The sequence below is a fragment of the Lissotriton helveticus genome, chromosome 1_1 (assembly GCF_964261635.1).
Source record: "Lissotriton helveticus chromosome 1_1, aLisHel1.1, whole genome shotgun sequence".
In the NCBI taxonomy this organism is placed as follows: domain Eukaryota; kingdom Metazoa; phylum Chordata; class Amphibia; order Caudata; family Salamandridae; genus Lissotriton; species Lissotriton helveticus.
Genome location: NC_136057.1, coordinates 765,549,886 through 765,576,182, shown reverse-complemented (window position 1 = coordinate 765,576,182; position 26,297 = coordinate 765,549,886). Strand labels below are relative to the sequence as shown.

At 47.7% G+C, this 26,297-nt stretch overlaps 1 protein-coding gene across 1 annotated transcript in view; it reads left to right on the top strand.

Annotated features, from left to right (window-relative positions):
- Positions 1-26,297, top strand: part of THAP5 (THAP domain containing 5) — a 179,724-nt gene that overhangs the window by 137,603 nt on the left and 15,824 nt on the right. Inside the window, exon 2 of the mRNA XM_078674320.1 lies at positions 2,200-2,392. Coding sequence (XP_078530446.1) covers positions 2,246-2,392 — 147 coding nt within the window. The 5' untranslated portion in view covers positions 2,200-2,245. The remainder of the gene's footprint in view (positions 1-2,199; positions 2,393-26,297) is intronic.

The window sequence follows — 26,297 nt, the reverse complement described above, 5'->3', positions numbered from 1 at the left end:
CATGATGTGAGTCCCGCATGGGAGGTTGAGAGTGATTCTGGCAGCTGAGTTCTGAATGGTCCACAGCCTTCTAGTGAATTTGTTTTTGATCCCTGCATAGAGAGTGTTCCTATTTTCCAGTTTGCTTATGTTGAGGCATGTATGAGCATGGGATTGGATACCAAGTCAAAAGCTGCGGAAAGGTCCTGGAGAATGAGGGCCTCAGCGTCTACTTCATCTATAATTCTACAGATGTCATCTATGGCGGCGATGAAGGCAGTTTCCATTCTGTGAATTGCTTTGAAGCCGGACTGAGGGGTATCAAAGAGTTGGTGGTCGATGTATTCATTGAGGCATCTGTTGATGATTTTCTATAAGTGCTTGGCCAACAATAGTAGCAGGGAGATTGGTCTGTATTTGCTACCGTTGAAGGTCCACAGACTATTTCTTCAGCAATGGGAGAATAGTTGCATGTTTCTAAGCATCTAGGAAGGTCGCAGAAGAGGTGGAGGCATTCAGAATAAGTTCTCTGGTTAACGTCGGGAGATATTTGGCTGGGTCTGTTGGGTGCAGTTGCCGGTTGAAGTTGCTGTAAATGGCAGTGGTTGTGCTACTTCAGAATTGAGTGGGATTGTTGCAGAGGTCCTTTGAGGGGGTGTTCGCAATTCTTCACAATGGTTAAGATTTCTTCGGTTATGTTTGTTCTGCCATCGATGCGGTCTGCCAGAGCGGTGCATTTGGTGGACCGGATTATTTGGTGGTAGCGACTCAGGGCTGATTTGAACGTGCCCCTGTCTGGATTGTCCTGGCTCTTTCTCCATTTGTGCTCGTTATTTACAGTACCATTTCATCAGTCTGAGTACCTATGTTTACCTACTAGCCTGGGGTTTACATCTTGTTGCATTGCTTTCGTTAAGGTGACCAAACCAAAAACCAATTCCTACTTCAGTAATTTGTGAGATTCATTGTAACTAACAACCTATTTGTAGGCTTTAATATAGAGTAATAACAATCCAAACTTAAATGCCTATCGAATTTAGCACATGCTTTTCACAATAAATATGTTGGTCTAGTGGCTTTAACCCCTTCCATGCTGCCGTCGGCAACGCTACCTCGCTGGTGCTGCCGTCGGCCAATGGCTGACGCGGCCCCGCCCGTTTTGCGGACGTGCCGCACTTCCGCAAAATCGTGGGCGCAGTGGAGGGGTTAAAATAACCAGAATAGGCCAGAATCATTGGCTTTCTACCGTAACCTATTCAGCCCTGCTGTATTGGGTATAAACTTTGCCATGCGCCAAAAAGTGTAATCCTTTTTAGGGGAAGTCCAGATATTTGTCTTAATTATATCCTGTACACAAGGGAAACAATATGTGGGTGGATCCTAAGCCCCTTTCAAGGTAGGAGTCTGAAAGCTATTTTTTGTTGATCACATAAGGTCAGGTAACAGTTTCACTGTCAGTCTAGACCTAAAATCCATGTAGCTTAGTTTAGTCCTGGTCTCTCAAACGTAAATATGCACTGTGAAGTCTAAAGTTAGTTACTTTCCTTCTTAAATCTGTGCTGCTTCCACAGAAAAATAAACACCATACAATAACTAGTTATCCAAGACATTTCAATAACAATGCACTGTAGTGTGTGCCCCTGAAAGTTAAAGCTCAGGCAGCTAATAATCAAAATGATCACAGCTGCGTGAAGGCCAGTGCTTTCTTTGGTGGAAGTACACAACTTATGCCCAATCAAAACATGTACTCCTTCTTACCAACATGTTGATCACATAATGTCTGATGACAGCTATGCTGTCAGTATGAAACTAAAAACAGATGGCTCTAACCTATTCGCTTTTCTGCATTTTTTTGGCCAACCCTACATACAGCTCCAGTGTGGCCTAAAGAGGTCTGTTTTCCAGGTCAGCTCCATTTCTCTTAGGCACTATCAGGACTCTTTCCATGATGCTTTGGAAGGAGAATGTGTTGCAGTCAAAATCAGCGTTGATGAGCTTGCTAGTTCTCGAATGTAAACATTTATACCGCCCTCCAGATTACTTGGAAACAAAGGGACACACACACGCCGGTATTGTTAACGCCTTAAATAATGATGGCTCTGTATGGATTATAGCATGTGTGCTTTGCACAGGACCGAGTGTTCATTGTATCTTAGCATGTTTGCATCATTTTCTTTAATGTGCCTGCTTGACTAATATTATTTTGTTTTATTTTTTAAGCTTTCCAATCCACGATGGAAAACGACTTCGCCTGTGGCTACAGAATATGAAGCGAGGCAGCTGGTCGCCATCTAAACATCACTTTTTGTGTAGTGACCATTTTACCTTGGACTCATTTGATGTGAGATGGGGAATACGATATTTGAAGCAAAACGCTGTTCCAACCATTTTTTCTTTTCCGCAAAATCTACAGGTAACCTAGTCATTTCTTTTTGGCAGGTATATTGAAATGCTGATCACTACCTTCTTCAGTATTTGTGTATGAAAACTGTCCCTGTAGGAAAGTAATAACCTCTAGGATTGGAAACTCTTTTATGTCTCCCACAAAGGGCTGTAAAATATCTATATTGCTGAACAAATAATTTCCATCTTGAAAATAAAAGTTCATAAAGAATATATGCCAGCTCTTTCTGTGTTTAGTGTCAAAGTTACAAGTTAAATGTGGTGTAGAATGGAAATACCATTGTAACATTTGTAACTATCAGGTGGTATTATTATACTTCCACTCCTATCCCTCTAAATTTTTGATGTAGCCTTGGACAACAAGTAGTAGCTTGTGTGGCTTAATTATTTTATTTGTAGTATTTCCTTCCTCTTAATGCTGCTCTTCACCTTTGTCTCACTTCGTCCTCGGCCCTCTATGCACTGTCGTCCTCTCTCTGACTTTGGTTTTCCCACTGTACATCTCACCTGCCTTTAACTCTCCTCCTTTCTGTCTCACCAGCTTATTTATCCTCCTTTTCTTATCCACGTTGCTTGCTAGGTCCAGTGCTATCCTTTTCTCTACTGCTCCACTGTCATCCACCTTCCTCTCTCTTTTTTCCATCTCTCAGCCGTTATCCTCCCGAATCTTCGCGGTGTCCCTTATTGCCAGCATCCACCTTCCCTGCACTCTGATTTCCCTGGTGGTCTGTAGGTCTGGGGATTGCTTTCTGACGAGATAAGCTGTAATGATCCTGACTTGAAAGACCTCTTGGACCCTATTCAAGTATCAGCCTTGCCAGTGGCTGCACCTGGATGAGTGACCTGCTTGCTTCCCTGATTCAAAGTAGCACCTTTTTACTGGTACCTTGTCCTTCCAGGCTAGAAATATAAGGGACCTGTATAATGGTGCATAGACCGTCTACAGGTGATCAGAACTGGTGGTTATAGCAGGAGACCTGCTCTAAGTCACTGTAAGAGTGAAAATGAAAATACTGTGGACGAAGTAGGAAGTGCGGGATTCTATCTATTTTACCAGCATTCCATCTTTATTTGAGGCATTCAACCTTTATTTGATGAAAACCCAAAGCAAAAGTAGCAAAATTCATTGGTTTGTATGAGCACCTTTTTGTTCAGAATCCAACCTGATGAAAAAACGAATAAAAGAAAAATGGCTCATGTGGGATACCTTAAAAAATCTTTGTACAGTCATGCAAAACATTTTTGCTAATTGTCTTTAATAATTGTAAACAAAACATTAAAAACTGTGAGTGTGCCATTTTGTACCTCTATCATTAAAGGAGGGAATGTTGTTGAGTGACTTCACCTAGACAAACCCTACAGTTGGATTGTGTATATGTACGTGTTGTGTAGATTTCATTATTACATTCATTGCGTCAAACTTGACTGACATGATCAACTGTAATAAAGGTTAGGTGCGTGCCAAGTACCAACCACACAGCAGGGGGTTGACTAACGCCCTACCTGGAAATCAGATGATTCATATCTTATGAATGTATTCCTCTTTTTACCCTGAAGTTTGTTTTAAACGTTGCACAAATTGTTAGCACTTTCGAGCTTTACATGCAATGATTTTATCAATTTTGTTGGAGATCAGTAAGAAAAACGGAAGCAGAGCTCTAGAAACTGACAATACAATTTATACCTTATGAATTATGTATTTATTCCTCTGTTTAGCTAGAAGTCATCTGGCGCGTAGCACAAAATGCTAGCACTTTTTGAGCTTCACATGCAATGATTTTTTATTATCAAGGCAATAAACTTACTTTGACTTTGTACTTTGACTAATGCATTTTAGTGTGGTGCCCGTATCTTCCCCCTAAAATGCATTGTCTGATTGGCTCCCGGGAGTTCTCAGTGGAGAGATTGAGGACACTTTGGATTTTCATTGTGGCTATCAGAGGATATTGTGTTCATTTTATTATTCATGAGGGGCTGCTTAAAGGGTGCTGTAGTAGACGAAAGTCCTTCAGAAATAAAAAAAAGTTCCCGAGTTACACTCCAGAAACAACCAAATCTTGCTCTACTTTTCTGTTTTGTAATTCAAAAATTCGTTTTGTATCACGATTTTCTTGTGCTGCAATAGTGTCTTTTTTTCTAGAATTCAGGTTACTATGAGCTCACTTATGCATCACCGATTGGAATTTATTTACATTGGCCATCTGGCATATAATAGACAGATGTGGTTTTGACCGTCAGGCTATGTTTCTTTTTTAGGTCAAGCCTAGACATCGCTTGTGCTGTCAGGGTGTCTGTTGTATGTACTTTGTGGGGTCTGACTCCTCCCTAACTTTGGATTGGCTTTTGTGTGTGTCGTTTCTTTTTACCCGCCCCGCCACCTCGATTCCGTATCAGGCCCCACAGGCTCAGAAGGGGACAAAGATGACAATAGTTAGATATATGACTTATGACCCACTAAACATTCAGATATGGGTTTGGATCACTCCCCTGCCTTCCGCGGGAGCATTTAGTCATAGCCTGATTTTAACTTGCACTCTCACTTCTAGCGCTAGCGTGCGCTTTTTAAACCCATTTTTTTTGCTTACCTTGCTTCAGGGACCCTGCCCTCGACCCTGCCTCCCGCGCAGCCGAGCTTGACGCTGCCGCGGCCTCACATTCACTCGCCTGCCGCCTTCAGCGGACGCTCCCCCGGCCACGCCCACTTCTTGGCCACGCCCACCTGGACCGGTATTTAGGAGCTGAATACGAGCTCTAGTTGATTGGATCACTCCCCTGCCTTCCGCGGGAGCATTTAGTCATAGCCTGATTTTCACTTGCACTCTCACTTCTAGCGCTAGCGTGCGCTTTTTAAACCCATTTTTTTTGCTTACCTTGCTTCAGGGACCTTGCCCTCGACCCTGCCTCCCGCGCAGCCGAGCTTGACGCTGCCGCGGCCTCACATTCACTCGCCTGCCGCCTTCAGCGGACGCTCCCCCGGCCACGCCCACTTCTTGGCCACACCTCCTACCTGCACTATAAATCATGTGCCTCCACCGTTCGCGCAGCGGACGGGCGCAGCGGGCGCGCCGTTTGCGTGCCGAAGGCGCGCCTAAGGCAAGCCCGTCTGCGCCGTCCGCGACGGGCCGGGACCAGGGGCCTTAGACTCTGACCTCTTGGTGTATTCCCCTGCCCAACTACACTCCCTCTCTGCCTCTATCCCCCTCTCCCCCTCTGCAGTCCAACACTTATCATCGCACGGTATCTATGCCCCCCCTCCCTCTGGTTCTGCCTTGCCCGCTCCCCTACCTTCTATCTCTCTCACGCCCTCCGTCACTCGTGCAACCCCCGGTTTCCCTGCTGCCTCTGCTATTCTACTTAACACTCGCTCCGCTGTAAAAAATCAAACTGCTCTTTTCAATCTTTTGGATACCGCCTCCCCCGACTTCCTCTTCCTCACTGAGACTTGGTTTTCCTCTGATTCACTCCCGGACCTTCTTGCTATTCTCCCTGACACCTATTATGCCCTTCGCGCTGACCGCCCCGATGGAAAAACGGGAGGTGGTGTGGCTATGATAGTTCGCCACCCTCTGCAATTCCAGCTTCTCCCGCATCCTTCCCTCTCTGGTGTTGATTTTCTGGTGGCCCGCTCTCTCAACCTCCCGGTACCCCTTACGGTGATTCTCATGTATCGCCCCCCTCAAAATATGCCATCATTCGTGTCCACCCTGCAGGATCTCTTGGCCACCTTGGCTGTAAATAACTCCTCGCTTCTCCTGCTCGGGGATTTCAATTTTTGGCCGGGTGATCTGAGGGAGGACTCCTCCTCTAAAGATTTCTCTGCCACCCTTCGCTGTCTTAATTTCTTACCCCACGTCCTGGTCCCTACCCACACCCACGGTCACATCTTGGACCAGATCTGGTCCTTACGTTGTAATCTCTTGGCCACCTCTATTTCCCCTTGTGTCTGGTCAGATCATTTCTCGATCTCCTTTTCCATCCACCTAGGTCAAACCGAGAAAGCCCTTTTGCCCAAAAACATCTGGGCTCGGAGCTGGCATAAGACTGATCTTAATGTTCTTTCTTCCTCTCTGTCTTCATCGGCTCCTATCCTGACCGACCTCTCTTTGGAAAATCAGGTGGATGCCATTAACATCTGGCTTTCCTCGGCTTGTGACCGGGCTGCTCCACTTAAAAAGATCAGATCAGCCCGCACTCATGACGCCCACAAGTGGTTCTCCAACGACCTCAGATCCCTGAAATTAGAGCTTAGGCGGTCTGAGCGTCGTTGGCGCCGTAACTACTGTCCTACCCTCCGCCTTAATTACAAAGCCCTCCTTAATAACTATAAAATGGCCATCTTAGCGGCCAAATCTAAATACTTTTCGGAGCGTGTAGCCTTCTCGGGCCAATAAATCGCGTGAGATCTTCTCACTGGTTCGTAGCCTTGCCACCTCTGACCGAGCATGCCTTTCCCCTGCTCCTTCTCAATCTCTTTGTCATTCTTTGAATGACTACTTCATCAATAAAATAATTACCATTAAGGCCAACATTCCGATCGTGCCCCAACCTGACTTGCCGGATCACTTCTACTCTCCTCCTTCTGCTCTGGATCACTTTGAACCCCTTTCCCCTGACCTCTTTCTTGACCTTCTTGTCAAGGCCAAGTCTGGCTCTCCTGCGGATTGTGCACCTGCACGGATCCTCAGAACTCTATACACTGGCTGTCCCACCCCTCCCCTGACCCTTCTCAATTCTTCCCTGGCTCTGGGATCTGTCCCTTCTTTCTTTAAATCTGCCATTGTTCTTCCTATCCTGAAGAAAGCCGGCCTGGATCCCTCCCTTCCATCGAACTTTAGGCCGATCTCTCTTCTTCCCTATTTAGGGAAGATTCTTGAGAGCTACGTGACATCCTGCCTCTCTACCTACATTGAGGAGAACAACATCCTGGCCTCTCACCAAGCTGGCTTTCGTCCGGGCCACTCTACTGAGGGTGTGGTCCTTGCGGTCCTGGATGAACTGAAAGGGAAGGCCGATAGCAACCTCCCCCAGGCCTTAGTCCTCTTGGACTTGTCCGCTGCGTTTGATACGGTCGATCATGCCATTCTTCTCGACCGGGTCAGCGCAGCGGGAATCCAGGGCACTGCCCTCTCCTGGATCGCGTCCTTTCTTCAGGGCAGATCACAGGCAGTTCACCTCTCTGATTTTTCTGCACCCCCCCTCCCGGTCACTTGTGGGGTTCCCCAAGGCTCTTCTCTCTCTCCCCTCCTTTTTAGGTTTTGCCTAGCGAAAAGATGCGCTCTGCGCATCTTTTTCGCGCAGGCGAAAACCTAATGAGAACTGTAGTGTGGGTTTGGGTCGGCCCTCGTCATTCATTGGCTGGCTCCATAAATGGAGCCTAGCCATTGGACGAGGGGCCTGTCCGTCAATGCCGGACCAGATTCGGGGTCGTTCCCGAGATTCTTTGGCTTTTGCCGACGTCACGCGACGTCAGCCGAAAGCCGGGAACGCCCCCGAATCTGGTCCGGCATTGAAGGCACCCGGAAGAAGTCCAGGTGAGAGCTTGCTTTTTTTTTTTGCTTTTTACCGCTGCCTCGGCTCCCGTTCCCGCCCCCCTACCGCTGCCTCGCTCTCCGTGTCTCCCCGGCCTTGTTCCCGCCCCCCTACCGCTGCCTCGGCTCCCAGTTCCCGCCCCCCTACAGGAGCCCTCCAGCACTGCACGCACGGTTGAAAGCGGGTCTGGAGTGAGAAAGGAAGCACCTTTTAAAAAGAAGAAAAGGAAAACGCCGAAGAACGACGCCACAGCTGGAAGTACCAATAATGCCTTTGAGCCAGACAGCTATCACGGAAATGAATGACGTGGGACGGGTATCTTGTCAACCCGGCACCCAGCCACTCTCTAAAATGGCTGAGCATCGCCAAGAACTCTCCTTATATTCAAGGAGAAATAAACGGCTGATGCTAAAGTGGCTAACAATGACGTCTGAATCCGTGTAGGTGAACATGCATTTTCTCGAATATCCGTGGCAACTCATTTTGCACTCATGGTGGCAAGGGCATGAGTTGTCGACAGTTTGCTATGCAGCAGCTTGCTCTTTGTTGACTTTTAAGGCCCTTCTCTCTCTATGCAGTAGTTACTCGTGACAAAGTCGCTCGATAGCCCCTCCCTCCCTCTCCTCAGGCCGGCCAGCCGAAGGAAGCAGCCGTCCGCCTCCAGCCAGGGCCGCGCTGGGATTGGCCCAGCCAGCCGAGCCTCCGCCGCGTCATCGGGAGGAGGAGTGGAGAGCAGGAAGCAAGAGATCTGCCGGAAGATGTCCAGGTGAGTGTTTTGTTTTTTTGTTTGTTGCTTTGTCCGTGTGTGTCTGTTCCCGCCCCCCCTCCCCCTCCCGCTGTCAGTGTGTGGCCGTTCCCGACCCCCGTCCCGCTCTCCGTGCCTTTCCTGGTATAACTTACACTTCCCACTAAGTAGGCACAAATACGTGGTGATGCCTTTAGTCGTGACGTGTACCAACTACCAACCAGTCTGTGAGTGAGAAAACAAACCCTTGCGATCGGGGGCCAACAGGACCGGTGTGAGGACCTCCAGGGGGGCAACCATGGCTGGCTGCGCGCCCACCCCCCAGGGACTCGCACAGCGCCTGGAACAGGACACCTCGCTTCTCAGCTCGGCGCGGAAACACAGCGTGGGATGGGACTTCCAGACAGACGCACAGACAGGAAACAACAGGCGCCCATCACCTCACACCGGCTCTGGAAATAGGTCACGGAGGGAGGTGGGGCCGGCCGGTAGAGTGTGACCCGAGGGGGGCTCGGGACAGGCCCTCGGAGGGGGGCAGCGTTCAGTCTGCAGAGACAGGAAGGGAGGAGGAGAAACGCACTCACAGCTCTGCAACAAAGTCGCCGAACGTTTTTGTGCCATTCATGGGCCCTAAGGAGATGTTTGGGAAGAGCCCCTCCCCCCTCCTTCAGTGCACCCCCTCTGAAGGATGAAGGCAAGAGACTGCGCCGCGCGCAGGATGGTACAGACACGGGGGTGTCCGGATCAGGTGTTCCCAACATGGGGGGTCTGCACCCCCTGGTTCCCAACATGGGGTGCCCGCACCCACAGGGGGTGCGAGATGGGATTTCAGGGGGTGCAACAAAGAGGGGAAGAAAGTATGTACAGCATGCATGATAGGAAGCAGGAAAGACTTCTGTAGAGGCGCTAACATTAATCATGCATTTCCAAGGGTGCGGGACATAGAAGAGGTTGGGACCCCCGGTCTAGGTTCTATCCAGGGTCTGAGTCGGGCCTTTCTCTGGGGCAACCACATTCCATCCCACCCACTGGGCCTTGCCAGGCTTAGAAAAGGCACTGGCCCCCTCTTTCCTCCACTCGCGGCCAATCCCCTGCTTTACCTGTGGAGCCCTTACCCCTTGTATCTAGTCATAGTTGCATCTAGGTAAATCACATTTGTGGCTTTGACAGTGCTCTAGAAAACAACTTCCTCATCAGGGGAGTGTGAGTACGGTGCCTCCCTGCTGGAAAGTCCAGTTCTTCCCGACATTCTAGTAGACAAGTGCTGTCGCAAGACGGTATAGAGGCTCGAACCAGGGTTAAATCTCGACATGGGGTCGGATGAAAGCATTTCCAATTATGGCTGTGAAACATTCTAGGGATCATCCTGCCTGGCTGCCTTATTCCGTTCCTGTCGGATCCGGAGGCCAGAGAGCAGGAGCAGAGAAGACATGGGAGCAGAGAAGATGCGAAACCCTGCATCAAGGTACTTTTTTTTTTTTAATTCTGAACATGTGCGACCCTCCCCCCCCGTGTGACGCCCCACCCCACGCCTACCTTGCCACCCGCGAGTTATGCCGGCCGCCACTGATCTCTGCTGCCTGGAATTTGTTGTATTGTACTGGAGAGGATGGTGTTATGTCTGATCATATAGGTTCATTGGTTAGTCACAGTACACATGACTGCTGCTGCTGACATTGTGAACCTAGGGTGGCATTGAAGCTTCTGTGGCTACTGGAACCATACAGTAAACCAGGACCCTTTATTGAAAAACAACAAAGAAAAACAAACAAACAAAGTAACTGATTGCAGGGCGCCAATAGCCTAGGACTTCTGTCTCTAACTTGTTTGTGGATTTTACAGCCTTATTGTGGTACTATAGACTCATCATTTCATATTTTATCATCACTGCAGTTCTTATTAAACCATATTGCTGAACAGTCCCACACAGGGAAAATAGGAGAAACACTTAGACAAAAAAAATATTTGTATTTTACGGACAGCTAAAGCCTTTAAGATTCTCACCAGCTTGTTTTCATTTTGCTGGAGTTGTGGTGATAATTGTAGTTGTTTTGAGGGAGGTTGATTTTGTCAAATTATTCGGGTCTTTTGCTGAAAATAAAGAAGGCATTCAGAGGCCTCCAGTAGAGCAGACATATATCACCATGGGAAGGTTTCTGTGCAGGAATATCTTGCATGTTCGCCCGAAGGGTGGGCGCCTGGAATGGCAGGGCAGGGCTTAAGACAGCAGCTGCACTTCCCACACAGGAATTCCACCCTTCGTTTGGTGGCTTGGGCCTCTTTACACCTGCTCCGCGGCAGTGTCGACAACTTCTTTTAATAAGTGAGGAGGGATTTACATAATCAATCCTGCTCTTATTTTTCTACCAACAAGATTTCTGAACCAGAAACAATTATAGGTGGACCATCATTAGAAAAGAGTGTAAATATTGTCCCCAAAGAATGAAAAAACAGGGAATGTAGTGAATCACAGGATACAATCTATCAAAAGGAATGAAAAACTTGCAAGATAAGGTTATGAGAAAGACTAACAAACCATAATATTATATGTAAGTTTAAAGCCACATTTTATATCAATCAGACAGGAATTAGTGAATGAGGAAAACATTTTCAATATTCCAGAAAGACAATAATGTGGTGAGGCGGTTTAACCTAGTTTTGTATAGAGTTAAAGAGAGAGAACATTGATTAATATCAAACTTGGGCCTTCATTGCAAGGGAGTTGAACTCATTGCATCAGAATATATACACCTGGAATTACTGACACCGTGGGTATTTGACATTCCCAGATGCAGAAATGTGGCAGTAAGCAGAGTCAGACACTGTGGGTACCCTTAAAATGAGGAATTGTTAGGTGATTTACAATGACTACACCATATTCTCATTTATGAAATGTTTGGGTAGGAAACACCAGGGGAGCAGTATTCCTGTGTCTCATGTAATCCCAATATGGCCCGTAACACCCCATCACTATCTACTCAGCCTCTTAGAGGCCTATGGTCACCAGTATGTTTGTTGCCAGTTTCTAGGCTGTCATGGCTCAACTTAACTTAGCTGTTTTCATCTGCTTGCCTTGCCGTGCACCCAGTGGTGATTTCTTTGTTGGGGCGTGGGGGCATCACCCCCAGTTTCTATTGGTGCCCGTGCCACCAGTTTACTTTAATAAGTTCATTTGCTTTAATTCTTTTTTTTTTTTTTTAACTGCGTGTGCACGGAATGGCTCTGGCAACGATTCCCTGCTTTATTGCAGCCTGCTGCAGTGGGCAAACATGAGGGGGGTCATGAATGGAAGCTTGATGATTGACCAGCTCCTTGAGGTGAATTGTGCTTGTCAGGTTAGACTGGTGCATTGCTCTATCCAACATGACATGCACACTTAAACCCTCGCAGGCTGCCCACTCCCAGGCTGCCCTCTCCCAGCCTGTCCTCTCGCAGCCTGTCCTCTCGCAGCCTGTCCTCTCGCAGCCTGTCCTCTCGCAGCCTGTCCTCTCGCAGCCTGTCCTCTCGCAGCCTGCCCTCTCGCAGCCTGCCCTCTCTCAGCCTGCCCTCTCTCAGCCTGCCCTCTCCTAGCCTGCCCTCTCCTAGCCTGTCCTCTCCTAGCCTGTCCTCTCGCAGCCTGTCCTCTCGCAGCCTGTCCTCTCGCAGCCTGTCCTCTCCCAGCCTGTCCTCTCCCGGCCTGCCCACTCCCAGCCTGCCCTCTCCCAGCCTGTCCCCTCCCTGCCCTTTCCCAGCCTGTCCTCATCCGGCCTGTCCACTTCCAGCTTGCCCTCTCCCAGCATGTCCCCTCCATGACCTTTACCAGCCTGTCCTCTCCCAGCTTGTCCACTTCCAGCCTGCCCTCTCCCAACCTGCCCTCTCCCAGCCTGTCCCCTCCCTGCCCTCTCCCAGCCTGTCCCCTCCCTGCCCTCTCCCAGCCTGTCCTCTCCCTGCCTGTTGTCGTGTCCTGGTGGCAGCAGGCAGCAGGCGAGAGCGTGCACTGCGTCCCCGAAGTAACAGCCCTAAAGCAAGCAAGAAGTACGCCCCCCTCCCACCAATCCCTGTTAGGTAGTGGAAACTGTCCAAACTGGGGTGCAGACAGCCCCTCTCACCTTTCGGCCTGGTACCACTGCACCAGCCGCACTACTTCCCTACTGACCGTTCTCCACTTCAGCCCCGTCTAAATTACAATTCCTGCTTGTGACCCTTTTGCCTGCTTGTGCTTGTTTTCGTGACCCTGTTGCCTGCTTGTGCCTCCGTGTGCCCCTGTTGCCTGCTTGTGCCTCCGTGTGCCCCTGTTGCCTGCTTGTGCCTCCGTGTGCCCCTGTTGCCTGCTTGTGCCTCCGTGTGCCCCTGTTGCCTGCTTGTGCCTCAGTTTTCGTGCCCCTGTCGCCTGCTTGTGCCTCAGTTTTCGTGCCCCGGTCGCCTGCTTGTGCCTCAGTTTTCGTGCCCCTGTTGCCTGCTTGTGCCTCCGTGTGCCCCTGTTGCCTGCTTGTGCCTCCGTGTGCCCCTGTTGCCTGCTTGTGCCTCCGTGTGCCCCTGTTGCCTGCTTGTGCCTCCGTGTGCCACTGTTGCCTGCTTGTGCCTCCGTGTGCCCCTGTTGCCTGCTTGTGCCTCCGTGTGCCCCTGTTGCCTGCTTGTGCCTCCGTGTGCCCCTGTTGCCTGCTTGTGCTGTGTGGGTGTCTGTGGAAGGCTCTGTGTGGGTGTGTGTGGAGGGCTCTGTGTGGCTGTGTGTGTGGGGAGCTTTGTGTGGCTGTGTGTGTGGGGGGCTCTGTGTGGCTGTGTGTGTGGGGGGGGGCTCTGTGTGTGTTTGTGTGTGTCATTTGCGAGAGATAAAGCTAGTGGCATTGTAAATGACAATGCCATTTATTTATGTTAAAAAAAAACATAAATAAAAATAATGTCAAGAGCAATGCCAATAGCTCTAACTTTAACAAAGGCAAAACCATTGCATTGTAAATGCTTGTTAATCTCTATATCCGTCCCCTTATCTCTTCCCTTCTCGAGCTGGGGGTCTCGGTGTATAACTACGCAGATGACCTCCAGCTCGTCTTCGATCTCTCCTCTTCTACTGACTCCCTTTCTAAGTTCAGCTCCACTCTTGTCTTCATCTCCCAGTGGATGAGCTTCAATCATTTGAAGCTCAATCCCGACAAGACAGAGCTCGTCCTCACCGGTGGCCCCTCTAATCCCTGGTCCTCAGTTCACTGGCCCCTTTCTTTTGGCCCTCCCCAGTCCCCTCTGTCCGGACTTTGGGCATCAAGATCAGCAACGATCTATCTATGCATGCTCATATCAGTTCCGTTGTCTCCTCCTGTTTCCATTCCCTCCGCCTCATTCGTAAAATTTCCCGGTTTTTTTCTGTTGACGCCCTTAAAATCATTATTTCTGCCCTCATCACTTCCCGCCTGGATTATGGAAACGGCTTGTACGTAGGCATTCCTGCCTACGAAGCTCGCCGTCTCCAGGCCATCCAGAACCAGGCGGCCCGTCTCGTCCTCCGCCTTCCCAAGTTTTCCCATATCACTCCTGCCCTCAAAACCCTTCACTGGCTCCCCGTTCATTTCAGGTCCCAGTTTAAACTTGCTTGCTTGGCCTTCCGGGCGCATGCCCGCTCTGCCCCTCTCTTTATCAACTCCTTAATTTCCTCTTATGTCCCCAGTCGCTCTCTCCGTTCTTCCTCCCTCTCTCTTCTCCACGTCCCCCGCTTCCGCAAATGCCGCACTGGGGGCACCCGTTTCTCGGTGCGGGCCCCCCAGATCTGGAACAATCTCCCTCTTTCCATTCGCTCCATTCCCATCTTCTCACACTTTCGTAAAGCCCTCAAAACCTTCTTCTTTCTCCAGGCTTTCCCTGACTAAACCCCCTGGGGCCCTTGGCAGATACTGATGTGTTCCTCAGCGCCAGGAAGCCGCTTGGCCGCAGTGCGCTCTAGAAATTTCTTTTTCATTTCATTTCATAAATAATTTTAAATTGCTGTTGCAATTAGTTACTCCCCAAATGGTGAATTTCCCGTTCCCCTCACCTTCTTCTGGAGAGAAAACATTTGTTTATGTGTCACAAAGGTAGTCATAGCTTTGGATCTATCCTTATCTAACAAAGAACTCAAGTTAAAACTTCAGAGCCCTTTAGAAAGGTATTGATTGAGATGATAACAGAACCATGAGTGAAATCTCAGTCTAACCCAGCAGTTAACACACAGGCATCCTGCAAAAATGCACTGGCTGTTCCTTATTCTAAATTTTTCTCTCTTCATCTTCATCACAGAGTCTGGTGGCTCATCCCTCTGTGATGAAGCAGAAGCCAAATATCCCCTTGGTTCTCCCAGACTGAGAGTTAATGATGCTTGATGCTCACAATCACAGAGATTTTGCACCATGGAACGTCGGTCTTAGGAATTCTAGCGAAGGCATGGGACCATGTGCACTCTGGGAGTTGTCTAATCTTAAATCAAATCACTTGCCAGAGGTCCTATGTTAGTCATTCTTACAAATAGAGTAAGAAGGTCGAGTTGCCTCATAATAGGGCCTAATAGCCAGTATGGGCATTATACATAGGCCGACCACCATCTGCCAGGTCATTATGGACGATGTACCAGTGCTGAACATTCGTTTGATAACCAAACGTATTCTGAGAGGGTGTTGTAATCTTGTAATGGTACAATTGAATTAATAGATAAATGCACCTGAAAACAGTAATTTTGAAAGTTTAAAGTTCAGTACCTGAGCGGGTGTCCTTAATGACTTGGAGTGAGGTGGTCACTCTAATTATAGATGCTGAGGCCAGGTCTTTAGATCGGAATTATAGCAATGTTTCTAAGAGGTAACCGTTTAATATAATGAGTAATTTTAATTGCATTTATATAGCGCTTACTACTTCTGACGAGGGGTCGAAGGACTTTTCTGTGAGTAGCACTCTACTCTGAAACCAAAAAGAATTAGTGGTGAGTTAGTGCAGGGAAATATGAACTTCATTTGAGCAGTGGACTGGGGGGCTGTTATTAATCATTCAACCGAGTTAGAATGGTATAATTGTTATCACTCATAGAACATTTTCATTATTAAGAAGATAAAAAAGGGGTTTTATATTACCAAGTCAACTGACACAATTATAATAGTCATCAGAAGAGCATTATGAAACTAGCATTGGCAAAACCAATAGGTCAGTCATCCTTTTGGCGATACTTGTTTTGTTTTGTCATGGTTTTTGCAAAACCTTATTGTGTGAGAAGCTACTGGGTGCTTGTCAATCTAAAAATAAGCATTAACTGAATGCAAAAATGTTTTTTGTCTCAAAAAAGCACACATTACCTTAGTACTTCCTGGCACTGAAGAGAACTACTTTGTGAATGGATTTGATCAATGTGAAAGTGCTGCATTCCATAACTCATAGTGAAGAAAGCCAATGGTTGAAGTTGGCCGACGCATTGCCCCTTGATGCATACGCTATAGGGTTGGAGAAAAATGTGAATGCCCCACCCACAGACAAATGGATGAAGTGTGCGTAAAAGCCCCTATAAATAATTATGCCATTGTTAGTAATGGGGTTTCTGGTTGGCTAGGGTATGCACCTAAGCTAGGCAGTACCCACCACTCTATTCAGGGCAAGGGAGTTACACACCGAAGATAACCCCTGCTCACCCCCTTGGTTGCTTGGCAGAGCAGTCAGGCTTATCTCAGAGACAATTAATAAAGCGTTTGCGCAACACACTCACACAGCAGTGAAACACTAGGCACATGTTGGAACTGGTCCTTCTTGCAGGGTCATCCTCAAACTTTTTGCTTCTTCCTCCCTTATTTTTCGTGACCCGTGGCTGTTGGCAATAGGACTCTGCGCACTTTACCACTGCTGATCAGTGCTAAAGTGCATATGCTCTCTATGTAAATTGTTATTCTGATTGGATATACATGTTTGGCATATTTGTATCACCATGAAGTCCCTAGTAAAGTGCACTGGGTGTGCCAGGGCTGGTGATGACAAATGCTACTAGTGGGCCTGCAGCACTGATGGTGCCACCCACAGGAGTAGCCCTAAAATGATGTCTCATGCCTGCCACTGCAGTGCCTATGGGCAGTTTAGAACTGCCATGTCCTCCTGGTCAGTGTCCCCACTGACCAGGCCTAACCCTTCCCTTTTTGTGCACATCAGTCACCCCTATGGAAGGCCCAAGGTACCCCCTGGGCAGGGTGCAATGTATGTAAAAGGTAGAGCATGTACTAGTGCAGGTGACATGCTCTGGTAGTGAATGGCAGCCATTTTCATTTTTCACTACTGTAAGGCTATCTTGCTCCATAGGTTAACATGGGGGATGCTGGCTACAGTGGTTAACAGCATTTCTTCCCATAGGAACAAGATAGGACATAAGTATCTAGTATCCCTGAACTCAGAATTTAATAACACATCTTTTAGGAAAGGTTGTTTTTAAATCCTGTGTTTGAGAACAGCACTTTTAGAAAGTTGATGTTCTCTTGTCTGACCCTTCTGTGTGCCTGGGCCTGTTTGTGTATTGACTGTCTGGTTTGAGAGTGACAGGGGCTGGGGAATTCCCCAGGCGGGAATTCCCCTGGATGAGTCAGCACTAGGCTGAATGACTGCATTTGCAACTGGAGTAGTGGGAGGAGTTAGCACCTGGTCTGAATAGGGCTGTGCCTGCCTTCCACAATGCTGGCTCCACCCCCCTGCTGGGCGGCTGAGGACCCTGCCCCTCACTCTGAAAGGAAAGAAGCAGCCAGCAAAACAAAGTACTCAGGAAACACCCAGAACTGGTTCAGACCGGGCTCAGGGCCCACATGCACAGAGAGAACAAAGACTTTAGGGGTATAAGTACAGGACCCCTGACAACAGAAAATTAGATCATCCTGGAAATCAAGAAGGAACCTCTGCCAAGGAGAAAGCTGAAACTGAGGAAGGAAGATTGTCCTGCTGTTGCTCTGCTGGACTGACCTGTTGCTTTGCTGCCAAGGAGAGGGGAAGGACTTTGCTGTGTGCTGTGTCCCCTGTCTTGAAGGAATCTCCAAGGGCCTGAGAAGAGCTGGCTCCCTGTTTTGAAGTCCCAGGAACAAAAGGACTTCACCCCCAGCTTCCCTGAACTCTGCTGAGAGAGTTCTGTCCCTCCTAGAGTGCTTGATCCAGTTGTGGGGCCTCTGGAGGTTGGACCTGTGCTGGGAAGCTTGAAACTAAGCTTGAGTGACTTTTGAATCTGAAAAGTGTCGCATCGCTCGCTTGCGGAGCGCATCCCCGACAGTGCGAGAAGTTTCCCGCCGCTACGGAGGTCGAGATCGTCGCAGCGCCTGACACCGCTGCCAGAGACGTCGCATCCTTCGTTTGCGGGACGCACCAGACCGGTGCGGGAGAATTGAACATCGCTGCGAGTATCGTCGCAGAGCCTGTCGTCGCTGGGTGAGAACGCCGCACCGCTTGCTTGCGGGCCGCATCACGTCGCTGCGAGCATCGTCGCAGAATCAACGCATCGAGGAGCTGCGAGAGAGAGGATCCCCGCTGGACCGTGCATCGTCGCCCCGGAGATCGTCGCGGGCCCTACGAGATCATCGCATCGTGCCTTTGCGAGAACAGACTTCCTACGGAACCTACGCACTGGAATCCACACAAGTGGCCTTCCTCCCCATACAGACCGGATTCGTCGCATCACGCCCGCTGCTGCAGCGGGGCTGTCGCATCGCCTCCCCAGGGTCTCAGGAGCAACGCATCGCTTGTTTTCCACCGCACCAGCTTCTGCTTTTGGAACTTTGTTGCAACTAAAAGGTACTGTGAGTAAACGTGACGCAACTGTGAACTTTTCACGCATCTGTAGAGTATTCTATCGCAACGTAGAGAATTCTAACGTAACCTTAAGAACTCTTTTTGAAACCATATTCTTGAACTGTGTATGTTGGATTTTTGTCGTTTTGGTCTTGTGTAGTTTAGATTAAAGATACCTTTATTTTTCTAAACTGTTGTGGAGTCAGTTTGTGGTGTTTTCACTGTGTTACTGTGAGTGTTGGTACAAATACTTTACGCATTGCCTCTGGTTAGCCTAGACTGCTCGCGCCAAGCTACCTAGAGGGTGAGCGGAGGTTATCTCAGAGGGTTATCTCCTTGCCCTGACTAGAAGCAAGGGTCCCTATTTGGACAGTGGTACCTACCTCTGCCAACTAGAGACCCCCAGTTTCTAACAGCACACTACAAAAGATACTCCACACAAGGTTATATTAAAAAATCATTTCTATTGTCCATAAAAACACATTAAATCACAGTCACATATATATCATTGTGCCCCCAGGCACTTGTCATGACTTCACAGGGATTACATAAATCACTTGGCCAATCGGGCCACGGCCATAACCATTACAGTTAGGGCGACCAGTAGCTACTGGTGGGATTGCCTTAAGCATAAAACCGTATGTAAACACATCATCCACAGTGCACATATTGGAAATGACCATCACATTACGGTACATTTTAGTACCCTCTTGTAGAGTGCCCACATTAGGAACCACATGCCAACCATAGGCATACCCCCATTATTGCACACATGACAGAGTAATTACTCCTAGCTTGCACAGGTTACCAAGCCCCCTTCATTATACACACCTACTCCGGACGCTCATTATCCTGCCACTGCCATGCCAGGACGTCCTGTCCTCCTGGACACCAAAAGGGCAAGGGATTGAAGCGGGAAGAAAACACCTCCTTCCCACCGGTGGCGGTGAGACTTCACTCAGTACCCTCTGCCTTAGGAATGGCCGCGGCAGCCCAGCAGGAATGCAGTGTAGCTGCTGGCTTCAAATGAGTCTGTAATATTGCAGTGGAAACCTACTTCGGTCTCTACCCTCCGCTGAGCTAGCAACGTCATTCCTTCTCTGCTACCAGCAGTGCTGTGGGCAGCTGCCCGCGACAATGCTGCTAGCAGGACTTGCTACCCTCTTCGCAAAGGCAGGCTCGTTACTCTCCCTCTCTTAAGAATGCAGCATTCTCCCTAACTCCGGACAACGTGGCTCCTGGGAAGCCTAACTGCAGAAGCCCAGCTCAGTTGCTGCCTCCCTTGCGCCGGGCCTCTTCCAGGCACTGCGGAATACCATGCTGGGCGTGGCTGCAGTTGGTGAGGTGTCCCTGTTTGCTTGCACCTGACCTCGTCAAACTCCTGGGTTGCTTCAGGGGGGGGGCAAGTTTCCGTCGTGGCTCCCTTGTTGCAGTGGCAACCTCCTGGGGTTGCGCTGAGGTGCGGCAGCTCCGTGAATTGCCAACTCTCTGGACTTCCCAAATAATACAAAGCACTCCTCACGCTCTTTCAACTTGTTGTGGCATGCATCAAGGAAAGAGAGAGCGCCCTCCAGCCCACACACAGCATTCCCCACGCACTTGCTTAGAGCACACGCTAGTGCCTTACAGTAAAAGCGCTCACCGCACACTATATTTTTACAAATATCCAGGGCAAGTCACACAGCCCAGGTAAATCCCTGGGTCAGAGCCCAGGGCACAGACAGGCCAGGACACAGGGTTCCTTCAGCTGCCCAGCAGGCAGCATGTTCAGTCCCACAAATAGGGAGTCCCAGATGGCAGTTCCTCCTGGCACACAGCAGTCCTCTGCTCCCACGCAGTGTCTTTTCTTCTCACATGGGGTTACAGCCCCTTCACTTATAGTACACATGTCTTTGTTCTGGGGGAACTTAAAAATACATTTACAAGTGCACAACACCCCCTATTCACAGTGTTAGCCTTGGCCCCAGACACACCAGAGGGGAGCAGAGCCATCATTGTGGAAGTCAGGCACAGCCCTATTCAGCTGCAGGGGCTACTCCTCTCACCACTCCAAATACAGACCAGGCCTGTTCAAGTGCAAGGGAGAACTCCTTCTGCTACTCTAAATTCAGCATGGTCTATTCAGCATAGTGCTGAGTCACCCAGGCAGGGCAGGACACACCCCAACCCCTCCAGGGACTGGCTGGAGTGAATGCCCATCCCCTCTTGCCTGTTAGTCAGAACTAGATGGTCAGTACACATCCAGGCAGGGCACAAAGACACATAGCACACAGAAATGCCTACTTCTGAAAGTGGCATTTCTAAAATAGTAATAATACATCTGCTTTCACCAATAAGCAGGATTTATCTCTTCTTTTCCAAACATACCAAACATGGTTGCGCTACCCCTCTCATGTCAGGAATTACCATTGAAGCACATAGCAGGGATTCCCCAATGCAAACCTATGAGCGGGCAGATTCACAGCAGTGAGAAACCAAATAGGCTGTTTGTCACTACAAGGAAATGTCACACAGTTAAGGCACATGTCCTACCTTTTATCTACACCGCACTCTGTCCATAGGGCTAGCTAAGGCCTACCTTAGGGGTGACTGAAATGTAGTAAAAGGGGAGTTGGAGACGTGGTAACCACTTTATATGCCACGTCTCAGCTGCAGTAAACGGTGCGCACAGGCCCTGCTGTGGCAGAGGCCTGTAACAAGTTTGAAAGGCTACTTCGGTGAGTGGCGCAAGCAGCGCTGCAAGCCCACCAGTAGTATTTAATTTACAGGCCTTGGGTATATGTGCACCATTGAACAAGGGACTCATGGGTAAATTAAATATGCCAAACAGGTGTAGACCAATCTTACCAAGTTTACAAGAGAGAGCACATGCACTGTAGCACTGATCAGCAGTGATCAATTGCCCAAAGACGTAAAACCACCAAAAACAGGTCCGAAAAAATATTGGAGGAAGACAAAAAGTTCTGGGATGACCCTGCAAAAAGGGCCAAGTCTAACAGCCGTACGCATACTTTTACTAAAGCCTTAAGGTCTTGGCTAAGACAGATATAAAAAGTAAATCATACTGCTATTGGAAGAAAGAAGGAAGGAAAGAGAGAAAGTGAAGGCAAGAAAAAAGAAAGAATGCATGAGAAAAAGATTAGAGAAAGAAGGCAAGAGGAGGAAGGCAAGAAAGAAAGAAAACAAGCAATACAGAATGAAATAAAGACAGAAAGAAGGAAAGAAAAGGAGGAAAAGGTAGGAGGAAAGAAAAAAGTAAGGGAAGAAAAAGACAGGAAAGGAAGGAGCAAATAAAGAAAGGAAGCAAGAAAAAGAAGGAAAGAAAGCAGGAAAGAGAAGAAAAGATAGGAAAGAAAGCAGGGAGGAAGGAAAGAGCTGGAAAGAAAGAATGATAAGAAAGCAGGAAAGATGGAATGGAAGAAGCAAGGAATGATAAGGAAGGAAAGAACAAAAGAAAAAAGGAAGGAAAGATGTAATCAAAACAAAGAAAGAAAGAGGGCAAGAAAGATGCAAAGAATGAAGGAAAGAAGGATAGAAGGCAAGAAAGATGGAAAGAAAGAAGAAAAGAAAGATAGAAAGAAAGGAGAACAGAAAGAAATAAAATTAAAGGAAGGAAACAAATCAAGAAGGAAGGCAGGAGAGAAGAAAAGAAAGGAAGAAGGGCAGAAAGAAACGAGAAAATATATTTTTTTAAAGTGCAGCACATTAAACAAGATACCGTCTTGTTTTCTTCTTGGGCAAAGTTCCTTAGAACCATTGGTGAAATTGAGCCCAGAATAAACGTAAATTGAATTGTCCACCTATCAATTCACATGTATAAAATTGAAGCTTCCGGTTAAGGTACTGCATACATAGTCAAAAGAGAATAACCTAATACATAACAGTTTCAGAAGAATGCATTCTGTTATGTTGTGAAATACCAGCAATCTGATAAACAAATGACTTCAAAAGGATTTTAGAACAGCATTGGCAGGCGACAGTAAGTCAAAGCGTGGAATGTGACGTGTGCTCACATCTGATAGAAAGGTCTTTATTTCACCTCCGGCTCTGAACACAAAGGCATTACTAAAGTAATTATAAAGTATAAACAGAAACACTGACACGGAAGGGCACTACCTTGTCTGCGGATATGCTCATTGAGACAGATCAAAATGCAATCACTCAAAGTGAAGTTAACCAGTAGCTGATGCCGGCCAACTCATTGCCCCATTCTGTAAACTACAGTGGGTGGAAGCAAAATGTGTATGACACAACAGACAAATGAATGAAGAGAGGTGCATGAAAGCCCCTTACAGTAAATATATTACACAATTAATTTTATTAAAATTATACGGTTTTGGCTATTGCCAGACCTCAAAAGTGAGGAAAGTGCTCAGTGCAGTAGGTAGACTAGCAAACAGCAAATCCTCTAAATTAAATCAAAGCATTTCACAATAATAAATGACCAGCCCTTGACAAACAAGGATAGTCAAAACAGCTGAGCCGAGAGTCAAGCAACAGTCAAATGCCTATTGAATATATATTTGTAACTCTTTGTGGCTGAACTGGTTGACAACATTTCAACCCACATGAAAATCATTATCAGAAAGAAAGAGTAAAATAAGAGCATAAGATGATGCAGGACTAAAGAAGAGAGATTTTCTGGGACAAGTGATACTGAATACAGAAACAACTGGCAAGCCTCAGACTTAGAACAGGCAATTTAATTCGAAGTTAGGAGCAGCCAATTTTATGAATGGGTCTCTTGGAAGAGTGTATCCGCATGTCTACAAGAAATTTACCTCAGTGCTTAATTTGAGCAGAAGCTTTCAGGTGCTCCGCACCTGCACTTCTTTCACAGGGCCGATGGTCTCAATATTAATTGTTCAAATTCAAAATTCAAAATAAACAGAATAACATACATTGCATTGTTTCTGGCTGGTAAATGTTCATAGACAGGCCAGCATACACCTGTCCTGGCAGGCATGATTGTGTATCACCAATTTAGTGATGATGTCATCTCGTCGATCACAAATCCAAGAAGTCATTGACAAACTATGTCTTGCATTCTATTCCCAGAGTCTGCTGCACCAAGCTACTGCCTGAGCTACTGCCTGAGCCTTAGCCTCCAATTGGATATTTGTAGCTGGGGCCTGACTCAAGACGGAGTCGAGGCAAGGAAGCTGCGAGAGCGTATTTGGAACTTGGGAGTGAGGGCTCTTGAGGAAGAATAAACGAAAATAAGTGTGGACATTCCACTTGCTGTGTAGCCAGAGTAGCATATCCTGCAGCCCTGCATTGCTGCTATCCTCAACGTGCTCGATGCGGCTGTGGCCCAACACAACTTTTGTGCGCCATGGCGTCACCTGGAGAATCTGTGCGATGCACCCCAGCATGGTAATTGCTGAGCGTGCGTGAGTCCAGTAGGCACCACAGCCATACTTACCAGCATTGGCAACATTTCGGCTGGGGACAATGCCTGTGCTGTAGCAGGCATGGTCACAGCAAGCTGAGCAGTGGATGCCTATGCCGTCACCTTCCCTGGACCTACTAATTACAGGCAGCACTAGTAGTGACATCACGTGCTGTGCTCGAGCAGCTACCTGTTCTGCAAATAACCCAGTTATACTGCACTGATTAATATATGCAAAAAAAATTATTTTCATTTGGTGTACATTTTGTTTTTGCACTCGGTGTAGGTAAGAAAGTAAAACACATGTCATCTTCCTCTTATTTAGCAAAGACAACAGGGAAACGCAGAGTTCAAAATAGCAGGGAAATGTACAGGCTGACGACAGCGGTCACAGGCAGCAGCAGTGTTATCGATGAGAGAGAGAGAGCAGGAGTAAAGAGGAAAAGAAACAACCGGAGAGGAGAGAGATAAGACGGAGCTAAGTAGAAGAAAAGGAGAGCAAATCAGATACAAAGAGAAAGCAGCCATGATGTGAAGAAGAGAGCATTAATAAGAGAGAAGATAGAATGAAAGGATGTAGAGGACAGGACAGAGAAAAAAAGCAGACAAATGATAAAACGGAGACACAGCTAATCACTGCTACAAGAGTGATCGTAAAGAGCCAAGATTGAGGGGAGAGAGAGCAGACCATGGATAAAAGTGATGAGGAAAAAGGGCAGGGGTAGAATGAATAGAGGGCAAATCAGAAATGCAGGGAATAAGGATGATAGAAAACAATTAGAGAGGTTAGAAGATAGACTCTTAGAGCAAAGATGTAGGGGACAGACAACAGATCAAGGATAGAAGATAGAGACTGAGGCAGTGAGAGTTTTGAAAGTGGGGCTCACCGGAGGAAGAAGTGAGCTGTGGCCTCCTTGGCAAAATTTTAAGCACCTGCACTTCTTATTTTACAAATTAAGCACTGCCTCTGAGTAAACCATTGTGGCAGGCTCAGAAATTACTATTAGTACCGAAAACTGTATCAGGAGAGAGAGCATCTTCAAATTAGGAAGAATGTAAAAAGCACTTTGGGGAGGCACCGCAACCGTCAGCTTACTCCAGCTGTAGCATGGGGAAAATGGTTACAGTCTTGTTATATGAAACCCAGAACCTTGCACTGGGATCCGATGTGCATGTTAAGTGAAAGAGAAAGAGTGAGTTCATGTATATATCTGTGTCGGGGGGTACATGTATGGAAGTAGGCCTCTGAGTGTGTGTGAGTCTTAGTCCTGGGGCCAGTCACATCCATTTAGAATAAACTCCTGGTTTAGCATGGCACAAAATGAATAGTGAGACTAGCTTCCCCAGAGAGTGGAAGTTTTTACCTGCCTCACTGTTGCTGGATGGTGTGGATCCAGACACTGTAGGGTCTGCCATTTTGTCTGTTTCTAATTAACGCTGCAGGAAGGCTGATGACCCCTAGGTGCAGGAATTTCACACTTAGTTGTACCCCTGTGGTTGATATTTCCACTTGGAGCCAGACCCCGTGCTACCTGCTGTGAAAATCATCACTTTACATGAACTCTGTGTTTGAAGAGCAGCTTGAAAATGACGTTTTAAAGAGGACCACCCCAAACCAGTTCTTAAGCACCAGACAGTGCATCCACATCCCGTGTCAGGTAAATTTGTATAAAAATGTGATTCAAACTTCTTGTAAGGACTGCGTTGTAATTGCATGCGTTGGAACACATGCAATGTGATGGCTGTTTCCCGGAGGAGCTGAGGGTCTGCCCGAAGTGCTTAGAAGCCTATTTGTGTGCCTGCTGAGAGAGGGAAGGAGTGTGCATGGTCCTGAAGGGGGACAGAATGTCAAGGAGTGAGAAGGCTAGCAAGTTTCCAGCATGAGGAGCACTTCGAGAAAGCTCACCTTCCCCCAGGCCAGTAGTGACCTGTGCCCCCTGTCACTCAGTGCAGTTTTTGTGTATGTTGCATTTGGGAATGTCCTGGAGAAACTACCCATGTCACCCGGCAGAATCCCACGGACTGTCGTTGATGGGATAAAAAAGAAGCACATCACCACTGATTGAGAAGCTCTAATAGACCCACAGACTACATTTGCAAGTGTGCACCATTACCAAGAGATTATCCAGGAGGCCGCAACTGTCATCACAGGACATTACCATAGCTGCTCTATAGGACTGCTGAGAGGGGCATTGCTGTTCATGCTCTCCCCACCAATTACTTCCGAGACCATCGTAGTGACCAACATTCCTGAGGAGGTCCACACCAGAGAAGAGCAGCTGCCATGAGGTTAGGACCCGGACTGTTCTCATCACCATGTTCGAACTCCTACAGAAGGCAACAGGTAAAAATGTGGTGTCTTACCTTCACGAGAAAATAAATACTGAATGCATGCAGAGGGGTCCGAGGTGCTTGCAAAGTCTTTTTGCCAAGAAGAAAACCGGGTTTGCATCAAAGACTGCAGTTGGCTTGGAAAGCCCCGTTAGATATTAGAATCTCATGTCAAAGATTAAC